This window comes from Camelus dromedarius, chromosome 6, assembly GCF_036321535.1.
Source record: "Camelus dromedarius isolate mCamDro1 chromosome 6, mCamDro1.pat, whole genome shotgun sequence".
NCBI lineage: Eukaryota > Metazoa > Chordata > Mammalia > Artiodactyla > Camelidae > Camelus > Camelus dromedarius.
In genome coordinates this window covers 42,554,235-42,574,406 of record NC_087441.1, presented here as the reverse complement: position 1 = coordinate 42,574,406, position 20,172 = coordinate 42,554,235, and the positions used below count along the sequence as shown (strand labels likewise).

The following is a 20,172-nucleotide window of genomic DNA, read 5'->3' as shown; positions in this document are numbered from 1 at the left end:
ATTAAGAATATGCAGAAGCTTTGTATTGAAAATAAGTCACGGAAATAGCATTTCATATTTAGAATGATAATTATCAAATTTTAGATTTAGAAGGGGCCTGAGATCAATTTCCTTTGTCTCTAGTTTAGTATGACTATACATATTCTTCAAGCCTACTCAGGTTATTCATCATCAGAATAAAGATGAATGAACAAGAAAGAATATAAGGGGTAGAAACATCTATTTCTTCTGTTCATTTTGCATACTAGTTTTAGAACATGGATTTTGATTCTGCCCAAGCTCACCACCCTTTGGTGTGAACATTCCTCAGGTTGAAAGCCTGACTATTCACAGAGTAATCAGGATTTTCAGTAGAGGAATGAATAGTCATTAACTCAAAAAATTCTTTAACTTCTAACTTTGACTTTTAAGTGATAATACAGTAAGGTTTAGTTTTTTGGTGTATATATAGTTCATTAAATTTTAATGCATTAACTTTTTATATTGATAGAAATAATGTGTTACCAGGGTTCTGCCTGGTATAAGAGAACTGGACGGCATTCCAAGAGGCTTCAGCACACATAGGAGTTTTATTTATGCCTAATTTCCTTTAGTTATTCTTTTTCATGCCCCAGTTTCTGATGTGATTTTAGTGGAATTAATCTTGAGCAGCTCAAATGATGTAATTAATGACATTCAGCTTAAATCATAATTGCTTTTGTTCTAGGCTTGCTGGCATGATTCCTGGATGGAATTAAAAGCTGCAGTGCTGCAGTGGGCTGGTGGGTAGGCCCCTTTGGTCTTGCTAGTTCCTGTGTGCTGGCTTATTAGCTAACATTTGCTATTCATTATATGTCTCAGGCAGGCTGAATTCGGCTTCAGGTATATCTTGCCCACCCAGTTTGTGGAGCTTAGCAACTCTCGCAGTGAGAGATGATGGCAGTGTGTAACGCAGGGATGAAACACTGAAAACAAACACAAATCAGGGAGACAAATATTTGAAAGACATAGTAAGCACTGTCAGTGCAAAAAACAAATACTGTAACTTCCTGAAGGGAGGGCCATGCTTGTTTTGTCCATCTCCTGGAGCCTAGAACAGCACTTAAAGAGACAGACACTCAGTACCTATTTGTTGTGTGTTAAAGTCATAATCTCTGGCAGCAAGGAGTGTGCTATTTAGCTTCAGCAAGTGGTATGCGTAGTGCATTCTAGGAGAAGAGGGGGCATGTAAGAAGTCTGAGTTGGAGCCTCAAGGTCAGTAGGAGTTAAGTTAGGGGTGGAGCAGGAGATGTTGTTCCTTGACAAGGTACTAGGGAGATCAAGGAAGAACATTTTCCAGAAATTGAGACCCTGTGCACTTGTGCAAAGGCCTGAAGCAAAAAGACCATCACTGACCACTCAGAGAACTGCAAGTCCCAGAAGGTAAGGGGAGAACCTACAGGCAGAGGCAAGGATCATTCAGATGATCAGGACCTTGCATACTATGCTGAATCTGATCCTGTAGGCCTTTGAGAAACTGCAATATTTTAAACTACGTTGTGATGTCCAGGAAGAAAGCAATGTGCGGAAGTGGAAGAATGGATGGGACACATCTTCCGCTCTGTACCTGCATGAAGTGCAATGTGGTCTTTGTCAGTATCCCTTTCAGAAGCAAAGCCAGGAGCAGGAAGGGAAGACTAAGGAATGGAGATGGGAGTAGACGGTGGAAGTAAAGGAGAGGAAGGGTTGCTTTTTGAGGGTTTCAAATATTCCATCAGTGAGTTTCTGCTATTGTCTATAGTAGTGTTTGAAAACTTTGTGTTACAAAGCAGTAAAGTGCTTAATTGCCACTTTTTTGCCAGTACTCAAGATCAGATGCTTAATCTTTCTTGCTCTCTTAATTAAAGCATTATTTGCCTTTACACAGGTCAGTCTAAAATAGTCAAGTTGGTTTTAACATGGTTAAAAACCACGTTAAGTTTTTCCTTACAATCCCCACCACATTCCAGATGTTAAAAGCTTGATTTTCCTTCTCTCTAGATTTAACATTTGGTTTTTCCAAGTAAATGAAGTGTGTGAAACAAACACTTCCAACATAAGGTCATGGACCTACTTTAGAGGTTTAAAATAATTGTGGGGGGTCCACAAGTGTCGTCCTATCACCATCCTGGATTATACACCATTCTGAGCAGATGACAGCTGTGATGTTACTGATGATATTTACATACTGCAGCTGGGAACCTCTCTTAGGGAATGTCACTATGTAGAAACAACAGAACTTATGGTCTGCAGCTGTTTTCACACTTCAGCCTAGTCCTGGATGGGAAGAACTGTGTATTCTCTCTTAGAATGGAAGGGGAGCAATTATCAGCAAACTTTTAGTTCTCCAAGGTTCTCAGACCCTGGAGCAGTATTAGTAAATGAGTTTTCTTAGTGTTAGAGATAGAACAGAGTAGGTGTTTCATTGAGTGTGTGTGAGAGGAGGATATGTAAAGGGAAGAGAGAGAAATAATTACGCACATATGGCAGAGGGAGAGTAGTATCTGGTGGTTAGAATGCTGGGTGTAGTTATCTGTTACTTTGTTCTGATCCTTGGATAAGGATTCATAATTGTCAGTATACTTTTTCCTATGAAAGGATATTGTATATAAAATCCTTTGAGTTATTAGGTGAGTTATGAAAACACACAGTTCAACACTATAATAATTATGAGAACTTACTGTTTTTTTGGATTCGGAAACTTGTTGCTTTTAAATAGCTCTTACCTGGAACACCTCCAACAAACACAGGCTCCCTGTGATCAACCGGTTTTGGATTCAGGGGTCCAACCACATGGTTCACTTCAGAGTCTACATCCAACTGAACCACATTTGAATCTCTAATAACTGAAATACAGGGAAAAGAATGGTCATAAGTAGCACTGGAATGATTAATTTTCACATGAAAGGGAATAATTTAGTACAGTTACAGTGGTTTTATCTATTTCAGAATAAACCCCATATTTTCTTCTGGTCATTGAAAACAGCATTGTCTAACCAAGCAATCACTGTAACATTTTCCTTTGAAATGCAGAATATTTAAGATACTCTTACCACTACTTTTTTGCTCCATAAGTTATGCATTATTTAAACAACTTTCTAAGACTACTTTGACAGCACTCATATTTTCAAATCACATGTGGATTTAATATACACATTTTAGGACAGTAACGTGATTTTCTCGGCCACTTTTAAACTGTCATCTATCACCTATTCTGTCATATAAGTTATAGTGTAAGTTCTGCCAAATCCTCATTCCACAGGTGGGTGTGTAGTAGGCTCACTTTATAAATGAAACCCAGGACACTTAGCTTTTCTCACCTGTAATTCTATGCCACCTGCCATCACAGAGACTCTGCTTGGGTGTTACTGAGGTGGAAAAGTCTCTGATGCCATTGTTGACTTTTACTATGACCTGCAAAAGACAGGGCATGGTATAGAATTTAATTTCATGTCTCCTCATTGTGATAAAACTAAATCTTAAAAATTCACCACAGGGAAAGTACTTTAACATCCCCATATGATTAGCTCTGCGATTTGAACGCAAGGGGTCACTCTTCAGTAGGCTAGAGCAGTTTAAACTGCACCTCGGAGAGAGAACACAATGACACAGGAGAGAAGAGAGAGAAGAGGAACAGTAAGATGACAGAATTAATTCCTTAATTTTAAAGATAGAATGTGTTACACAAAGCAGGTTAAGACACTGATGAAGAGCATGGATGCTGGAGCTATACTGCCCAGGTTCACGTCTCAGTGCTCCTACTTACCTCACTCTGTGCCATGTTTTCTCATTTGTAGAACAAGAATGATGATTAGAATACCTACTCCACTAAGCTACTAGGGGGATTAAACGAGTTAATCCATATAAAGCATTTAGAACAGTATCTGACACACAGTAAGCACCATATAAGGATTTGTTTTATTACTGTACGGTTTAATAGAATATACTGGAACTCAAATAAAAAGCAGTTAAGTTAAGGACATCACTGAAAATATGCTACTTTTCCCTTCATATTCATTTGAATACTTTCATGAAAGTCCTTTAGTAGTATTATTTAAGGAGGCAAGTGGTATTTAATTACAACAATTTTTAAATTTTTAGCAGTTGAAAATATGTGTATTTAAAAATATATATTATATACATATACAAAGTATATATGTATATAATATATATTATTTAATTATTATACAGTATTATATAAATATACACACACAGGTAGACATCTGGTATGCATACATATTATAGATGGATAAAAAGATGTTTTAGTGTTTTTTATCTTTTTTCTTTTTTTAAACATTTTTTAATTGAGTTATAGTCATTTTACAATGTTGTGTCAAATTCCAGTGTAGAGTACAATTTTTCAGTTATACATGAACATACATACATTCATTGTCACATTTCTTTTCGCTGTTGTTTTAGTGTTTATTGATAGCTGAATGTTTGCTGCTCCTATTTTATTGCTGAAAAGTTCTCTTCCGATTTTTTTAATTATTAATGATTTTTTTTAAGCTTTGCCACAATTTCATGGCTCTTTGCTCTAATCAAATCAATTCCCAATATATGAATCTGAATCCAAATATCACCTGCATTTAAATTTCATGTTATGGGGGCGGTAGGTATAACTCAGTGGTAGAATGCATGCTTAGCATGCATGAGGTCCTGGGTTCAATCCCCAGTACCTCCATCAAAATAAATAAAGTTTCCTATGTATTTTAAAATAAATAAATTTCATGTCATAGCTTCTCCGTTCTTTGTTTTTGCCCCAGTTAGGAAAGACTGATGAAATAATTCTGTGAACTAAAATCTGCTTCAGATTTAGAATCCAAAATCAGAGGAGACAGACTATTAATACAATCTTTAACACACTACCTGCCCATTTTTCATGTGAACATTTAGGTATTCCCCGTTGACACTGTGGCCATGAACAAGGGTTCCAGAACTGCTTCTGGGACGCACTTCAAATGCAATCTCAAATTTCAATCCAATATTGAAAGATTCATCTGTGGAGAGAAAGACTATTAGTCTTAAGAATAGCAACCTAAATTTTGTAACTCCAGTGTGATTTCATTATTGTATATTTTTGTATCTGTTTTTGAAAGTTTGATGCATTTTTCAGTAGGTAAGTAGAAAGTGTCATTTTTCATGTCAAACACACTATGGAAAGCTCTGTGGAGGCCTGGGATTACAGCATACCACTCCTGTTGTGCGGCGTGTGGTGGGAACAGCATGCTGAAAATACAGTGTGGCTATGGGAGCTCAGGTGAGGAGAAATTGATTCCAGTTAGCATGACCATTTAATATTTCAAAAGTGAGAAGAAGGAAAGAGAAGACTTGGAAAAGGAGGTAGTTTGAACACAAGTAACAAGGCTGGAATATTTGGAGAGCGCTGCAGAGGCCAGCGTGGTGGACGGTACCCTGCAAGGGTGGAGGGAGGCATGGTTGGGTGGGGAAAGCAGGTGGGAGTCACACTGGGAAGGGCTCTTGTGCTCCAGTATGGGAAGCTGAATTTACTTTGCAGTCATTGAGCAAGAAAGCTGACTTGATCAGATCTGTGTTTAAAATAATTCTTAAAAGATAACTGGTGCCAGTGTTACAGAGAATTTGGGAGGAAAAAGAAAGTGAGAGTAGCAAAAGCAGTTAGGAGCTGTGATCGCAGTGATGCCAGAAAATGAATTCTTCTTAAGAATAGCTGTGTTCACTCCAAGAGACTCGCTGCAAACCAGGGCATCTTAATAATGTTCACCTGATGTATCTCCTTATAAATCACTTTTAAATTTCTCCTGCTATTAATTAATGTTTATGGAAAACATAAACTGTTCAGGTTGTTATGCTTTGCAAGCTGTCTAAGACTTTGAGTTCTTATCACTGAAGTTCAATAAAGGGCTGAGAAATGTGCCTGTAGGTATTTTAGTTGGGACAAAGAAGGAGAAAGGAAAGTAAAATCATTAGCTAGACAAAGAGAGGAAACACAGCCTCTGGTTATTCTGCTGGGCATGGGGGTGGTATAAGAAGGTGTACTTGGCTACACTGTAATGTCTTTATTCAGGGGATGTTGAGGGCAGGGAGCAGTGGTTTTGTACCCTTCTCCCATCTTCCTTCCCAGCACCTATCCTGCTGCCTTCCTCATAAATGGTTGCTCTATACAATGCTGCTGGAATGGACTGGATGGTGACTGTGTGGAGTCTGTTAGGATTTCCCTGGCATAGGGACTATCATACCAGAGGTATACAATAAAATTTTTGTTGAGTGAGTGAGAGAGTAATACTTGAGGAGAATAAAAATTCAGAAATAGTGCTGTCTGCTGGCATTGCTGGCAAGGGGCGGAAGTGGAACTTCCCTTAGTAGGGACAATGGGTGACGCTTAGAGGGAGCAGAGAAAGACTTAGAGAGTGAGGTGGCCAAGAGCCAACACAGATTAGACCATAGCACAGCATAGGAGATTCTGAAGTGGCCAAGGTGATCTGCATCCAGAGGCTTGGCAGCTGTGGAGAAGCTCTAGCTGGGAAAGCAAACGGGTGGGCATGGTACCGGTATCTAGTTTGGAGTGGTGGAAGGGGAGAAAGGTGGTCCTTATGGAAAGAGGGCACGTTCTAGGGCTGAGTAAGTTTGGCACTGTGGTTTTTAACTTTGGGCCTAATATCCCTGTTGGCCACCTCCAGGAAAGCAGTATTTCATGATTCATGTTTTAACATATGTAATTGTTACCTAGGACCACATATCCTCCTTCTGTTGAAAAGTATGTTCCTGCTTCCATTGGACCTTCAAAACAAGGAGTCACACTGAATGTCTGAGAAGCGGAGGTGATGGAGGCCCCATTGAGCTGGAGACTGCTGAGACAGCCACTGAAACTGTAGACTGAGTTTATCTGAGAGAAGAAGACATTTCTTAAAATCCATTTCTCAACACCCACAGATGCACCAAAGGGAAACAAAATGAAGGGATTTGAGTCCTGAGAGAAATCAAGTAATTTCTCGTTTTAATTATCTTAGCTGTCTGAATGATCAACAGTTTCCCAGGTAGTTGTTTTTAACTATTTTTCTGAAGCTGGAATTTTGTATTTGATGATGTCAACCTTCAGTAATTAAGTTATGAAAATGTTTACATTTTTCATCACAAGATAAATTGCAGCTGTGGTTTTCCAATGTAGTATTAGAAACGTCCTAGTTTATTTTTCTTCTAGAATGACAGCTGTGCCCTACTTCACCTAATGCTGATGAGGGCTAGCAAAGTTCTTAACTGTTAAGTCTACCATGGTTAAATGAACAGCAGAAAGCTTGCTTCATTAGCTGTTTTGTGGCTGAGCATTTATCATACCACAGGACGTGCAGCATGGGCCACTTTGGACAACTGATTTCATACTGCTTTGGAAATCTTTCTTTTAAAGAGCTTATCATGGAATTGAGGCTTCTTACCTAAAATCTCATTAAACAAGAATATTTTCCTCTTTTTTGCTTTATTCACATATATTAGTGGGTCTTAGAAGTATATTAATTCTTTGTGTTAAAGTCAAATCTATATCTACGTTAAGATAAATTTAGTCCTTTGATGCATTCCTTTATTGCTAAGTATTTTTTAAAGGTACAATATTTTAAACTTTTAAATTACAAAAAGAACTTTTTTTTAAAAACTATATCCTCACTTCTCCCCAGGGGTAACCATATTTTTTCCTTGCACATTTACAAATTGTGCGTATGTGTAAGAAATGAAAATGAGATCATAGTTTACATAATAGCCTGAAAGTCTTTTTTTTTCCACTCAATAATATGTAATGGAAAGACATGCTTTCTTTTGGGGGCTTTTGTTTTCACACTAGAAGTATGGGTACCTGCTGAACAAATGAGTATCTCCTTGATATGTAACTTTTCATGACAGTTTATACCTCTGAAATGTTTTTCATTTCACCCCTCCTTAGAATCAATCAAAAGATCGCTCTGGGCTTTGGAATGCCACAGGGCAGACAGACAACTGCAGGACAATACTCATTTTGATATCCCATCTCCAGTCAAACTACTTTTTGCTTTTGCCAGTTTTAACATTTTACTTTTGCCAGTTTTCTAATTGTAAAATGAGGACTGGATTAAATGATCTTCCAGCTCTAAAGGTCAGTGGCTCTACTTGATCACTCCTGGTTTACCTGGACATTTTTCGCAGCCCTTCCAGGAGCCACACCTCCCAAATAAATAGGACCCTTGATTTTCCAGGCAGCTCCAGTAGGAGGAAGACTTTCTTCTAGGACTCGAAGACCATCAATTATCAGTCGGCCGCTGCTCTTTTCCCGAATAAATATCACCTGGATGGAGAGAACAAAAATAGTGCATCTCTAGTACATCCCCAAATTAGGGGGAAGGTTGTGTTGCCTCTCCTCCTAACTTTGCTATAGCAATGTTACAGAAGTTTTTTAAAAAGTGGTCCTTTCTCTGAAGGTCAAGAGTTTGTCTCTTTAAAGCTTGATTTAAAGTTACAGACTTAAAGTTCTGAATACAGCTTGTATTCAGCAGAGTTCTCTATGAAGCTCTCCCCAGCTGGCCAGCCCACATGCCCTCTCTCCTAAATTTATCACAATTAATTGTAATGCAGCTGACATTGCATACTCTTTTCATTACATACACACTGATTTGCTTCAATATTTAGGCAGTTCTCTCTGTTATATTCTGTCTTCTTAACAGATTTATTCTTTGTACATTCCATACTTTAGTCCATAAAAGACATGCAGCAATCATTGAAAATTTAGACATTATAGGCAATGGGGAAAAAGATTCAGTCAAGTGAAAAGTCCTTATAAACCAAACCAGTTCATGCTGGCCATTGATCATTTGTTTAAAATAATTGCACTAGAAAAAGCTGATCTGTCAAAAAAAATACTCAGACTGTATCTCTTAAGATAATATGCTTCAACATTTTTATAATGAATTAAAGTTTTTGAAATTGAACTCTGAACATATAGTAACAGAATTTTTTAAATGGATGTTTCTGGAGAAACCATTAGTGTGGTATTAGTTCATTTGACAATGGTGGACATTTGCTGGTAATAATATTCTCTGCCTTCAACTTACATCATGCCACAATCCATCATTGTATTTCTCTTGGCTTCTAATCTTCAGTTTCTTATGGCCAACATTAAACATGAAAACCAAGCGGCCGTGGGCTAAGAATAGAGTCATGAAGTCATTCTCTTCTTGATCTGAGACATAGAAAATCATCCCATGGGAGGAGCGTGTTTTCAGACGAATGGAAAACTGAGATCTGGTAAATGAGAAGAAAAAGCTTACTACCTCAAATGAGGCTGAGGGTGATCTCTAACTTCCCAAGCAAAAGAGTGTGAGGAAAAATAAATAAGTAGCCATCCTATCTAATCCCAAGCACCATTACTTGTAATTCTCCCTTAGTATTATTAGTGAATATTGGGTAAGCACTGCTAGTTCTCTACTTTCTCATACAACAGAGATACATCCCATGTTTATGAAAGTGTTGTTTCAGTTAAGGATCGTATCATGTCTTGCTTTGAAAATATGGTTGCAGTTAGTTTAGTAAAAATCTTTACGTTAAGAAAGTTTCATGTGGACAAAATACGAGTAAGTAATTAATATGCATATATCAGTTTGCATAGAAAAATATGATTTGTGTACTATCTAAAATACAGATTCAATTTTCTCCTAGTAGAAATTAATCAATGGATATCACATGCTAAACACAACTACAATGTGTAGAAATTAAATAAAAATTTCTAGCAATTTAGCTCCAGGTCACAGATAAGATACATTTATTAGGCTAATTTCCAGTTTGATTAATTCTAAATTTTTCCTGGAGAACACAAAATACTGCTTCTGCCTATGAGGTAAATAGCAAATCAGAAGGTGTTAGGGGTTTCTTTTTGAATGGCCTGCCTGTGTAAATGTTTGAAAGAGCTATGTAAGACCTATGTAAGAATGCTGGGGTTCTAACACTTTAAAAAGAAATCTTCAATAATACTAAGTAATCTGGAGATTTGCGAAATACCAGGAAGAGGTGATAGACAGACTTTAGAGATAACTTGAGGGCCAGTAGAGCTATAAGCACACTTGTATTTTCACTGTCTTTCCTTATTAACCTTCCAGCAGTTCAGATACATTCCCACTTACCACAATCTGAAAGCAATTTGTATGGGGGAGGGAAGATGACAGCAAGGTTATATGATGAGTCATTCATTTGAAACCTACCCCATCTTCCTTTCTTTGTCTTTTCTTTTTGATAAAATACAGCAAACTCCTAGGAGAATGCTGTTTTATGCACCTTACTTTTGGCAAGAAAGTCACAGAGACCATTATTTATTGGACAGTATGAATCATGTACTACTTAGTATTTGCTTTGATGATAAAAGAATACAATTAAGGTGGCACAGAAAGATTACAGAGAAAAGATGACATATGGCAAAGAAGGATGAAGCCCAGCCACGGCATTAAATTTCTGAAAGGATAGTGTGTTACTTTACTTTTCACCAAAATCTCCTTTTAAGTGTTCAAATTCTTGGCGGCTGTTGGCTGTTCCTCCATACTGGTAGGCATGCTCTATTGCTCTAGGGCTGCTGGAAAGGTGGCAATGAGAATCTCTTGGAACATTCCTCTCTAGGAATTTCAGGCCAGCAGGATCCCATGAAGGAGCATCTTTACTTTTCTCTCCCTATCAGAATACGAAATGAATCATGTAAGTGATAAAACTGATATATTAGTAGCAAAAATTCATTTTTGATTTTCTTAATCACTAATAATAATAATAATAAATTAAGAGGATAGTATTTGTGCATTTTCCATTCATGAAGTATTAGGCCTCTCTCTTCCCACCCTCTGCCACTGAAAGGGAGCAGGACCCTGTGAAGCTCCCACCCACCCGTGCCTCTTATTTATAGAAAAGCTGAAGCCTCCAGGCCTCCCTAAATCTTAGAAGAGTGGTCTCGTGCAGTTGATTAAGGCTAGTCTCCAGGCTTTGGGGAACGGCAGTGCCTCTGACCACGTATCTCAACGATTAACTGAGATTACTCCCCCATTTCCCTTTAAAACTTGGCTGAACAGAATCTTAGGAGATGGTTTTTTGGGGGGGATGCTGGGTCCACCAGATCGTAGCCATTCTGGTTAAAAGCAACTTTCCTTCTTGTTACCAAGGCTGCTGCCCCCAGGATCATACACCTGCCCCTCCCTCGACTAGAAACCGATTACTATTATCTAAGTCTCAGGAGGCAGCTACTGAGAAGAAACAAGAACTGGTTAGAAACCACAGAGTCCAAGAGGGTGAGGGATTTGACTTCCAGTGGACTTTGAGCCTCATTATACACTCACTGTAATGTATTAACACACTAAATGACACACCCACCAGGGCCATGACAGTTGACGATTGCCATGACAACAACCGGAAAAGCCCACATAAGGACTGAAAAACTCAAACAAGGACTGATTGGCTCTATCACACCCGGAAGGAGGACTTGATGGCAGAAGTCTCTCATAAAAGTCCGCGTGGCCAGACCTGGGCAGGAGTTTTCTCTACTGGCCACTCGGGCACCTCTTCCTCTCTGGAGTGATTTTCTTTCCTTCTTCCTGTTCTAGCACTTTCTTTCCTTCGTTTTCCTTTTTTTGAGAAATAAAAGCAGTTTCACTCTGTCCCTCTGCCTCAGCTGTGAATTCTTTTCAGCCAGTAGGCAAGGACCCATATTTTGATGGGCCTCCTAATTTGGGGGTCTCACTACCGGCTAACACCACCACTGGCAAACATTAGCAGTGGCTGCAGCAGTAACAGCAGCAACAAACAACAACAGAAGATGTTAACAAACCCGAAATTCTAGTCTGTGACAGTAAAGCAGAGTCGAACTGAAGCTCTAGAGATAAGTGCTCTGCCATTGAAATTAAATGCACATCTTAACCAATGGTAAAAAATGAAAAAGTTGGCAATAAAATAACCTTCAGAGACTCAATCAACTAATAAGTTCCTCATACCATAGGCAACAATATCACTTTACTATACATATTATTTACACATGACGTATAAAAAGTTCACACCCTTAGGAACATCTTCAAAATATTTAAGAATATTTTTGGTGATAAGATCTGTAGCAAACTTTTATGTGACAGGATACAGAAGGATTTTTAAAAATTATCTTGTGCTCTTAAAATTGTATTACTCATTTTAAAATTTAGAGTTGTGAAACTAAAGACTAATATTTAATGGTTATTTAATCAATTTCTGAAGCAAAAGTAAGTGCAAGTAAATCTGAGCATTCAGTCATTTGCTCATTGACTGAAGCAAATTTTATTGAGCACTTAGTAGGTAGGAGTGAAGGGGGAAGAAATCAGTGTTTCTGCGTGCCTTCTATGGGCAATGTGTGGTGGGGAATAGAAAGTTGAGTGAGAAATGATTCTTGTTTTTTAAGAAACTGAAAACTGATTTGGAGGAGTAGGTTTCTGCACAGCAAACTGGAAGACAGGTTGTTGCCAGACAGAAAGGACCTTAGATGATTTGGTAGAGGATGGGGTTTATTTTTTAGGTGATGAGGAGCCATACAATTTTGAAAAGCAGGGAGTGCCCTGCTCTGACCCACTTAGGAAGAAAGCTTGCCACAATGCTAGGGCAGAGAGAGAGGAAATACTTGGAGGTAGGGAGAGCTGGAGAACACAGCAGGAGTCAGGATGAGATACAGAATTAGAGGGGAGAGGACAATTTCTTGTTCAGGATTATTGAATGAACACACATACTTAATTTTCTCCTTCCCTAATTCTCACCGAAGTGTCCGAAGAACTATACACATAAAAATAAATCCACAGTAGTCCTGAAAATCTAGGAGGGTTTTTACTAGCAGAACAAAGCAGTGTGGAATTTCCAGAAGATAATAATACAGATTGATAATAAACTTTAATCTCATACGGGCAAAAGATAAGACCTCCATAAAAATCAGTGTTCCAGGCAAATACAAGAATTACCCTCCAAATCCAAGTACAGTGGGCAGAGGGCAGACCAGCTCTGCCAGGGCTCTGCTCTCAGGGCAGCGGCTCCCACAGTCGGGTTCTGGCAGTGGAGACTCTCTCACTGGTGGTTAGACTGGAGAAAGTGAAGTGGTGCGCAGAGACTCACTCATTCTAAACAAAAGTCCACCTGGTTCTACCATCGCTTCTTCCCTTCCTCACATAGCTGTCAGGACTAGAACCTGATTCGTTGCTACAGAAGTAAGGTTTCTCTCCTGAATGGAAGAAATACACCCAGTCACCAATGTGTTTTTGGCCCAGGCTCTCACCTATAAATAATGGCCATAGCTTTATGGATGGGCAGAATGGGTTGGAGTGGGGATTTGGGGAGACTCTTTTCCTTTAACATATCTTAGGAAATTTCCGCTGACTCCACACTGTATTCCAACGTTAGTGGAGTAACAGGCCTTATAACGGGAGATGTGATCACCTTTGTCTCATTGAGGGACAAAGCTGGAAATGCTTTGCATGTGGCCTGGAGGATGGGGGTGAGAGATTGGTGGGGTTAGGGGACTTTCCCCAACTCTGGCTGTTCCTCATTCTCTCCATTCCTATGGAGAGGCTCTCACTTTTTCTCAACTAGTGCATCCATTTAGCTGTGAGAGGAGAGCAACAGTGAGTTAGACTACAGGGGCTCAGCAAAGTATGGCTTGTTGGACCACGAGTCTCAATTTACCAGCCCTGCCTTTCTCTGCTTCAATGTGGGAATATACGGACTAGGACCTGTCTCTTGTCTGCTGCAAAAATTAATAAAATTTACATATGGCAACCAAATACTCTAAATCCTCTGTGAATATATGCTCTGAATGACAACAAGAATGAAAAGTTATAATTTAATCAATTACTTTGCTACCATATAACACAGAGACTCGGTTTACTATACTAAAATGGGTATGTGTGTGGGGATTCCCACTGAACCCCACTAGACTTTGATTTTACCACTGTAATTTTTTTTTTCTCTGAGGGTCTGTTAGTTGCAAACCAACTGGTGGTACCAATTTCAATTTAGCAAGGTTCTTTTGTTTCAGATTACAGCCAGACTGAGCTACTAAAGACAAAGAGGGTAATGTGTTATATGTTATAAGGATACAGGAGTATCTTCCACAATCCAAGAGAAGATAATACAGTGAGGTCCTACCAGGGGCAAGAATCAGAAATTGGAAGGCTGGGAAGAATCAAGGGACTCCTTTTCTGGATGTTTCTGGTATCTTAGCTTTGTTTTTCAAAGAGTGTTTGCTTTCATTTTTTTCTCTGCAGAACAGCTTTCTGCCTTTTTTCTCTTTCTATGAAACAGCTTTCTTTCTCTGTGCATGATTAACATAGAGCTCTTAGGTTTACATGTTTCCTATTCAAGGACTGGCTTAGACTCTGGGTTCTAAGTATCCAAGGAAGAGAACTTGAAAGTCCGGCTTAGTTCACATCATTTGCCCTGGTCCAATCATCTATATCCAGGCAGATGAGGTCACATACCTAAAATATGAGGCCTGCCTGGTGGGCAAGGAATCAGTTCTCAGAGAAGGGAGTGATTGGCTAGATATTCTAGAATGGTGTCTGTTACAATGTATCAAATGTTCATTATCACATTAAATACCAAATAAGAAACTACTTTCCCAAATAAATTCATAAACATAAAAATTATGAAAAATTTTCAGGTTGGAACATAGGTGGTAAGACAGGTATTCTCATATACTCATGGGAGAATATCACTTGATGCTACCTTTTTGGAAAGTAATTTGCTTTGATCCTCTAGGACTATATCCTAAAGATGAATCAGCAATATGATCAAATATTAATGTATAATGATTTTCACCCATAAAAGGGAGAAAACTGGAAACAACTGAAAGACTATTAATGGTTAAATGAATTATAATAAATGCTACTGTAAAAATAAATTATTATAAGTTCAAATTGCTATAATTCAGCATTGATAAAAATTTAAACTAAAGGTCAGAAGTTTTTCTTTGTAGCTATTTAAGAAGCTATTGAGACATGAGTAAATACAAGAGATTAGCAAACACTGACATTCTAATTACCAAAATATGTAAGTGAAATCTATAGTGATTCTGTATCTTCTTATTACAAAGTTGCATTTCTAAGCCTTTTTACCAAAAAGGCTAAGAGGTTTTCTAAAATTTTTTAGTTTGTGCTAACAGTTCCAGGGGCTGTTGATTGTAACCCTGAGACTGTGAATGTCTGTTAGGAAACTACACTTGATAGATTCATATAGAAATCTGTATTCATTTAAATGGATAAACTGTATTTGCTTTAGAAGGTTGATTTTCATTATGAGCCTAAGATGTTAACCTGCTGCCTATGATCCACTGATCAGCACTCAAGTATAAATTTTACCATGAATAAATGAAGATGACAGTAAGATTCCATCAGAATTTCAGTCTACTCTGAAAAATCCTTCATAGTATCCTCTAGCAAAATCCTTCATAAAAATCAATGAAATTATCTCTCTGCCTGAATGGTTTTAAAAAGTCTTCCATGTGAAACTTAGGAAGGGATCCTGAGAAACTACTGAGTTTTGGTTACACATGAACAAAATTATTTTATTAACATTGGTAAACAAATTATGTGTGAACAAAGAAGCTTCATGGAGATTCTAAAAAGTGGTCCACATAAGCTGAAATAAACAGGGAAGTATTCAAGAAAGAATGGTCAGTGAGAATGATCAAAAGTGAGGAGCTAGTGGGGATGCTGCCCTCTTGCTGATGGTTCAGAAGCCTGCCTTGGAAGGAAATCAGATCTTCCCTTGAAAAGATTCTCAGCTTCACTAGCATTCAGGGAAATGCAAATTAAAATCACAGTGAGATGCTATATTTGTCCATTAGATTGGCTAAATCATAAAAATTTGGCCATATCCAGTGTTAGCAACTGTGAGGGACAACTGATTTTTTCTTTTTAAAAAAAATTTTATCATTTTTTTTTTAAATTTTGGGGGGAGGTAATTAGGTTTGTATTTATCTACCTTTAATAGAGGTACTAGGGATTGAACCTAGGACCTCGTGCCTGCTAGGCATGCACTCTGCCACTGAGCTATACCCTCCTCCAATAGAGTCTTTCAAATGCTGTTTGTGAGAGTATAAATTAGTATTGCTTTAATATTGAAAATATATATTCACTAAGCCAAGCAATTCCACTTTTAAGAATCAATCCTCCAGAAATACTCACAAGGCTTTATAAAGATTTAACAGTGAATATTCTATGCCAAGCACTGTGCTAAGAGCATTTCATTCATCAACTCATTTAATCCTTATAACAACCCTATGATGCAGAGAGCTAAATATTTACTGCATACCTATTATATACATTGTTCTAAACTCTTAGAATACATCAGTGAACAAAACAAAGAAGCTTGCATTCTAGCAGAGGAAACAGACAATAAATAATACCCATAATAAATAAAGTCTATATATTTAAACGTGATAAGTGCTATGGAAAAAAGAACAGCTAGGAAAAGGTAAAGGAGGTTGGTAGTACTGGTGGAAGGCAGGAGGTGGTCTGGGGTATAAAATAGGAGCTAAGATACATAAACAGCTCATACGGTTTAACATCAAAAAAAAAAAAAAACCAACCTGATTAAAAAATGGGCAGAGGAACTGAACAGACATCTTTCCAAAGAGGATATGCAGATGGCCAATAGGCATATGAAAAGATGCTCAATCTCTCTAATCATCAGGGAAATGCAAATCAAAATGACAATGAGATATCACCTCACACCTGTCAGAATGGCTGTCATCAAAAAGAACACAAACAACAAATACTGGCAAGGATATGGAGAAGAGGGAACTCTTGTACACCTTGGGTGGGAATGTAAATTGGTATAGCCACTGTGGAAAATAGTACAGAGGTTTCTCAAAAAACTAAAAATAGAACTACCATATGACCCAGTAAGTCCACTCCTGGGTATATATCCAAAAAACCCAAAAACACTAATTGGGGAAGGTACATGCATCTCAATATTCATAGCAGAATTATTTACAATAGCCAAGTTATGGAAGCAACCTAAGTGTTCATCAACAGATGAATGGATAAAGAAGGTGTGGTGTACACACACACACACACACACACACACACACACACACACACACACACACACACACACACTGGAATACTACACAGCCATAAAAAAGAATGACAGTTTGCCATTTGCAGCAACATGGATGGACTTGGAGGGCATTATGCTAAGTCAGACAAAGAAAGACAAATACTGAATAATATCACTTATATGTGGAATCTAAGAAATACAACAGATTAGTGAATATAACAAAAAAAGCAGACTTAGATATAGAGAACAAATTGGTGGTTACCAATGGGGAGATGGAAAAGGGAAGGGGCAAGATAGGGATTGGGGAATGGGAGGTACAACTATTGGGTGTAAAATAGGCTTAAGGATGTATTATTGTACAACACAGGGACTGTAGCTAGTATTTTATAATAACTAAAAAGGGAGTATAAATGGGGACTATAGCCAATATTTTATAATAACTAAAAAGGAAGTATAACCTTTAAAATTTGTGAATCATTATATTGTACATCTGTAACATATAGCATTGTACAGCAACTATACTTCAATTAAAAAAATAAATTAAATAAAATCGGGGTTAAGGTCAGCCTCAATGAGCAGGTAAGAGTTGGGCAATGAATACAAGTCCTATTTTCAATTTCCCTGTACACCGGTTAGCTCTGCTGTCATAGCAGCCTACCTCTACCTCTTTTATCATACATCCTGAGAATGTGCGCCATTAACTACGATGCAGGAGGAGTTGTCCATGCAGACATTTGGGGAAGAGTGGTCCAGGTAAAAGGAAAGCTCAAGTGAGGATCTTAAGGCAGGAGTGCATGTGGCCTGCTTTAGAACCAGCCAGGAGACCAGTGGGAGGAGAAGAGCGAGTGAGGGAAAGAGGCCTGGAATATATAGGGCTTTTAATGACATTGTAGTGACTTCAGTATTTACTCTGAGTGCAGTGGGGGACCACTTTGAGTAGAGGAGTAACATGATATGGGATATTTATAAGGATCTGGTTGTTGTGCTGAGAATATACTTTTGGTGAACAAGGTAGAAGCCGGGAGGCCTGTTAAGAGGCTATTACAGTAATTCAGATTATTGGGAAATGATGATGGCTTGGATCAGGATGGGAGTACTGGTATCTGAGTGCATTGTTAACATTGGACCAGGAAGGAGTAGGGACGGTTAGACTGAAAGAATGAGAAGGAATTAAGACTTTCATTTGTAATGAAGGCAAATACTATACATGCTAAGAGTAAATGAATGAGAAAGAATAGTCGTCAGTGAATGCAACTTGACTCAAGATTTTGGGGAAGAGAAGCAAGATGGCGGAGTAGAAGGACGCTTGTAGCTCACTCTGTCCCACAAATACACCAAAACTCACATCTACGGACCTAGTCAGCCAACCAGAGCACCTGCAGAACTCCGACAGAACATTGCCCTCTTCAAAAGACAAAGACGCCAAAAATCTAGTAGGAGAAAAGGAAAAGAGAAAGAAGAAAAAGCAAAGTAGTGTGAGATTGATCCCGCAGGGAGGGAGCGGCAAAGGAGGACTGGCACTCGTTCGTTGGATCCTCCTCCTCCAATGGAGAGGCCAGCAGGACGGAAGGGGAGGCTCCAAGGCTCAGATCTACCCCAAGCACCCCTTGACCGACAGAACTGAGTTAAACGGGCACAAAGGGTCTCTGCGACACCCAGCCTGAGATGTGAGCCGGCAGCTGGGGGCCGGGACAGGCTGCCCAAGCCGGGCAGAGGACTGGGGCGGCTGCACTGAGGCAGCCCCGGGGACTGCAGGGGACTGCGTGCCGTGGCTTGGAGGGGATACAGAGCAGAATGACCTCAGTCCCCCATAAATTGCAAAAAAAAGCAAAGCAACACAGCTGGTGTGCCCTGGGGCGATGGGCGCCGTCGCCTTTGTCTAACTCAGACCTGTGCCGCCATTACTGGCGCATCTCGTAAGAAGAGAGGTGGGGCTCAGCCACAGCTGTCATCTCCTCCTGTGCACAGCGCCCAGGCGGGGTGGGGCTGAGGCCTGAGTCCACAGCCGGGGGCTCCACAACCTCCTGGGCAGGACTGAAACTTGTTTACAGCCCGAGGCAGATAGGATCTTTCTTCCCTGGCACCTTAGAGAACTTGCGCCGCCAAGACAAACAAGGAGCTGAGATTTGGGACAGAGCAGGGGAGGGGCCATTCTGTGGTCTTCCCCTAGCCCACCTTTGGAGCGCTGACCTGAGGCACAGCAGGCAGCTGCACAGAGCAGTGGAGCAACTGGCACTGGGAGAGGGTGGGCGGCCACCCCCCTTCCTGGCAGGAATGCAGCACCTGACCTCAGTGCTGGGAGAGGGTGCGATCCGCCCACCTACCTCCCCCCAAGTGCAGCATCTGACTGCGGCATCGGGATGGGGAGTGACCCGCCTGCCCACCAGGTAAGAGCTCAGCTCCTGACCCAGTGTTAGGAGGGGGCGCGATCTGCTAGCTGACAGCAGCACAGAGGAGGGCGCCAACAGAGGGCCTCTGGAAACAGCAAGCTGAGTTCACGAAACAGGGCGAAGACACAAAGACCTCTCGATAAAATAGTTAAGAGCATCCGTCTCCAGGAGAACTAGATAACTGATACTCCTTAAGCCACAATGCCAGAAAGATATGAGCAATATGAAGAAGCAGAGGAACCACTCCCAATTAAAAGATCAAGAGAAATCCTCTGAAAGCACAATCAAGGAAATAGACATTGATGGCTAGATCAAGATTTCAAAAAAGGAGTGATCAAAGTACTGAAGGAACTAAAAGAAATAGTGTTTAGAGATATAAAATATGTCAAAAATGAAATAGAAGCTATAAAGAACCAAGTAGAATTAGTAAACTCATTTGCTGAGATGAGAGCTGACCTAAAGGCTGTACAAAGCAGGCTAGATAATGCAGAGGAACGAATAAGTGACCTAAAAGACAGGACAACAGAAAGCACCCAATCAGAACAGCTGAGAGAAAAACAAATAAAAAACAATGAAAACAATATAAGGGACCTATGGGATAATATAAAGCGTGCCAATCTACACATAATAGGGGTTCCAGAAGGGGAAGAAAGAACAAAGGGGATTGAAAAGGTATTGAAAGAAATCATGACTGAAAACTTCCCAAATCTAAAGGAATCAGATATCCAAGTACAGGAGGCTCAGAGTG

General features: G+C 39.4%; 1 protein-coding gene across 6 annotated transcripts in view; it reads right to left on the bottom strand.

Moving 5' to 3' along the window:
- The window catches only part of LAMA4 (laminin subunit alpha 4), a 163,952-nt gene that overhangs the window by 1,387 nt on the left and 142,393 nt on the right, over positions 1–20,172 (bottom strand). For all 6 annotated transcript variants that reach the window (XM_064486762.1, XM_064486758.1, XM_064486759.1 and 3 more), the window contains 7 exons: positions 10,466–10,653; positions 9,051–9,240; positions 8,132–8,287; positions 6,703–6,862; positions 4,867–4,997; positions 3,318–3,411; positions 2,724–2,843 (listed from right to left, as the gene is read on the bottom strand). In XM_064486762.1, the coding sequence (XP_064342832.1) occupies positions 2,724–2,843; positions 3,318–3,411; positions 4,867–4,997; positions 6,703–6,862; positions 8,132–8,287; positions 9,051–9,240; positions 10,466–10,653 (1,039 nt within the window). The remainder of the gene's footprint in view (positions 1–2,723; positions 2,844–3,317; positions 3,412–4,866; positions 4,998–6,702; positions 6,863–8,131; positions 8,288–9,050; positions 9,241–10,465; positions 10,654–20,172) is intronic.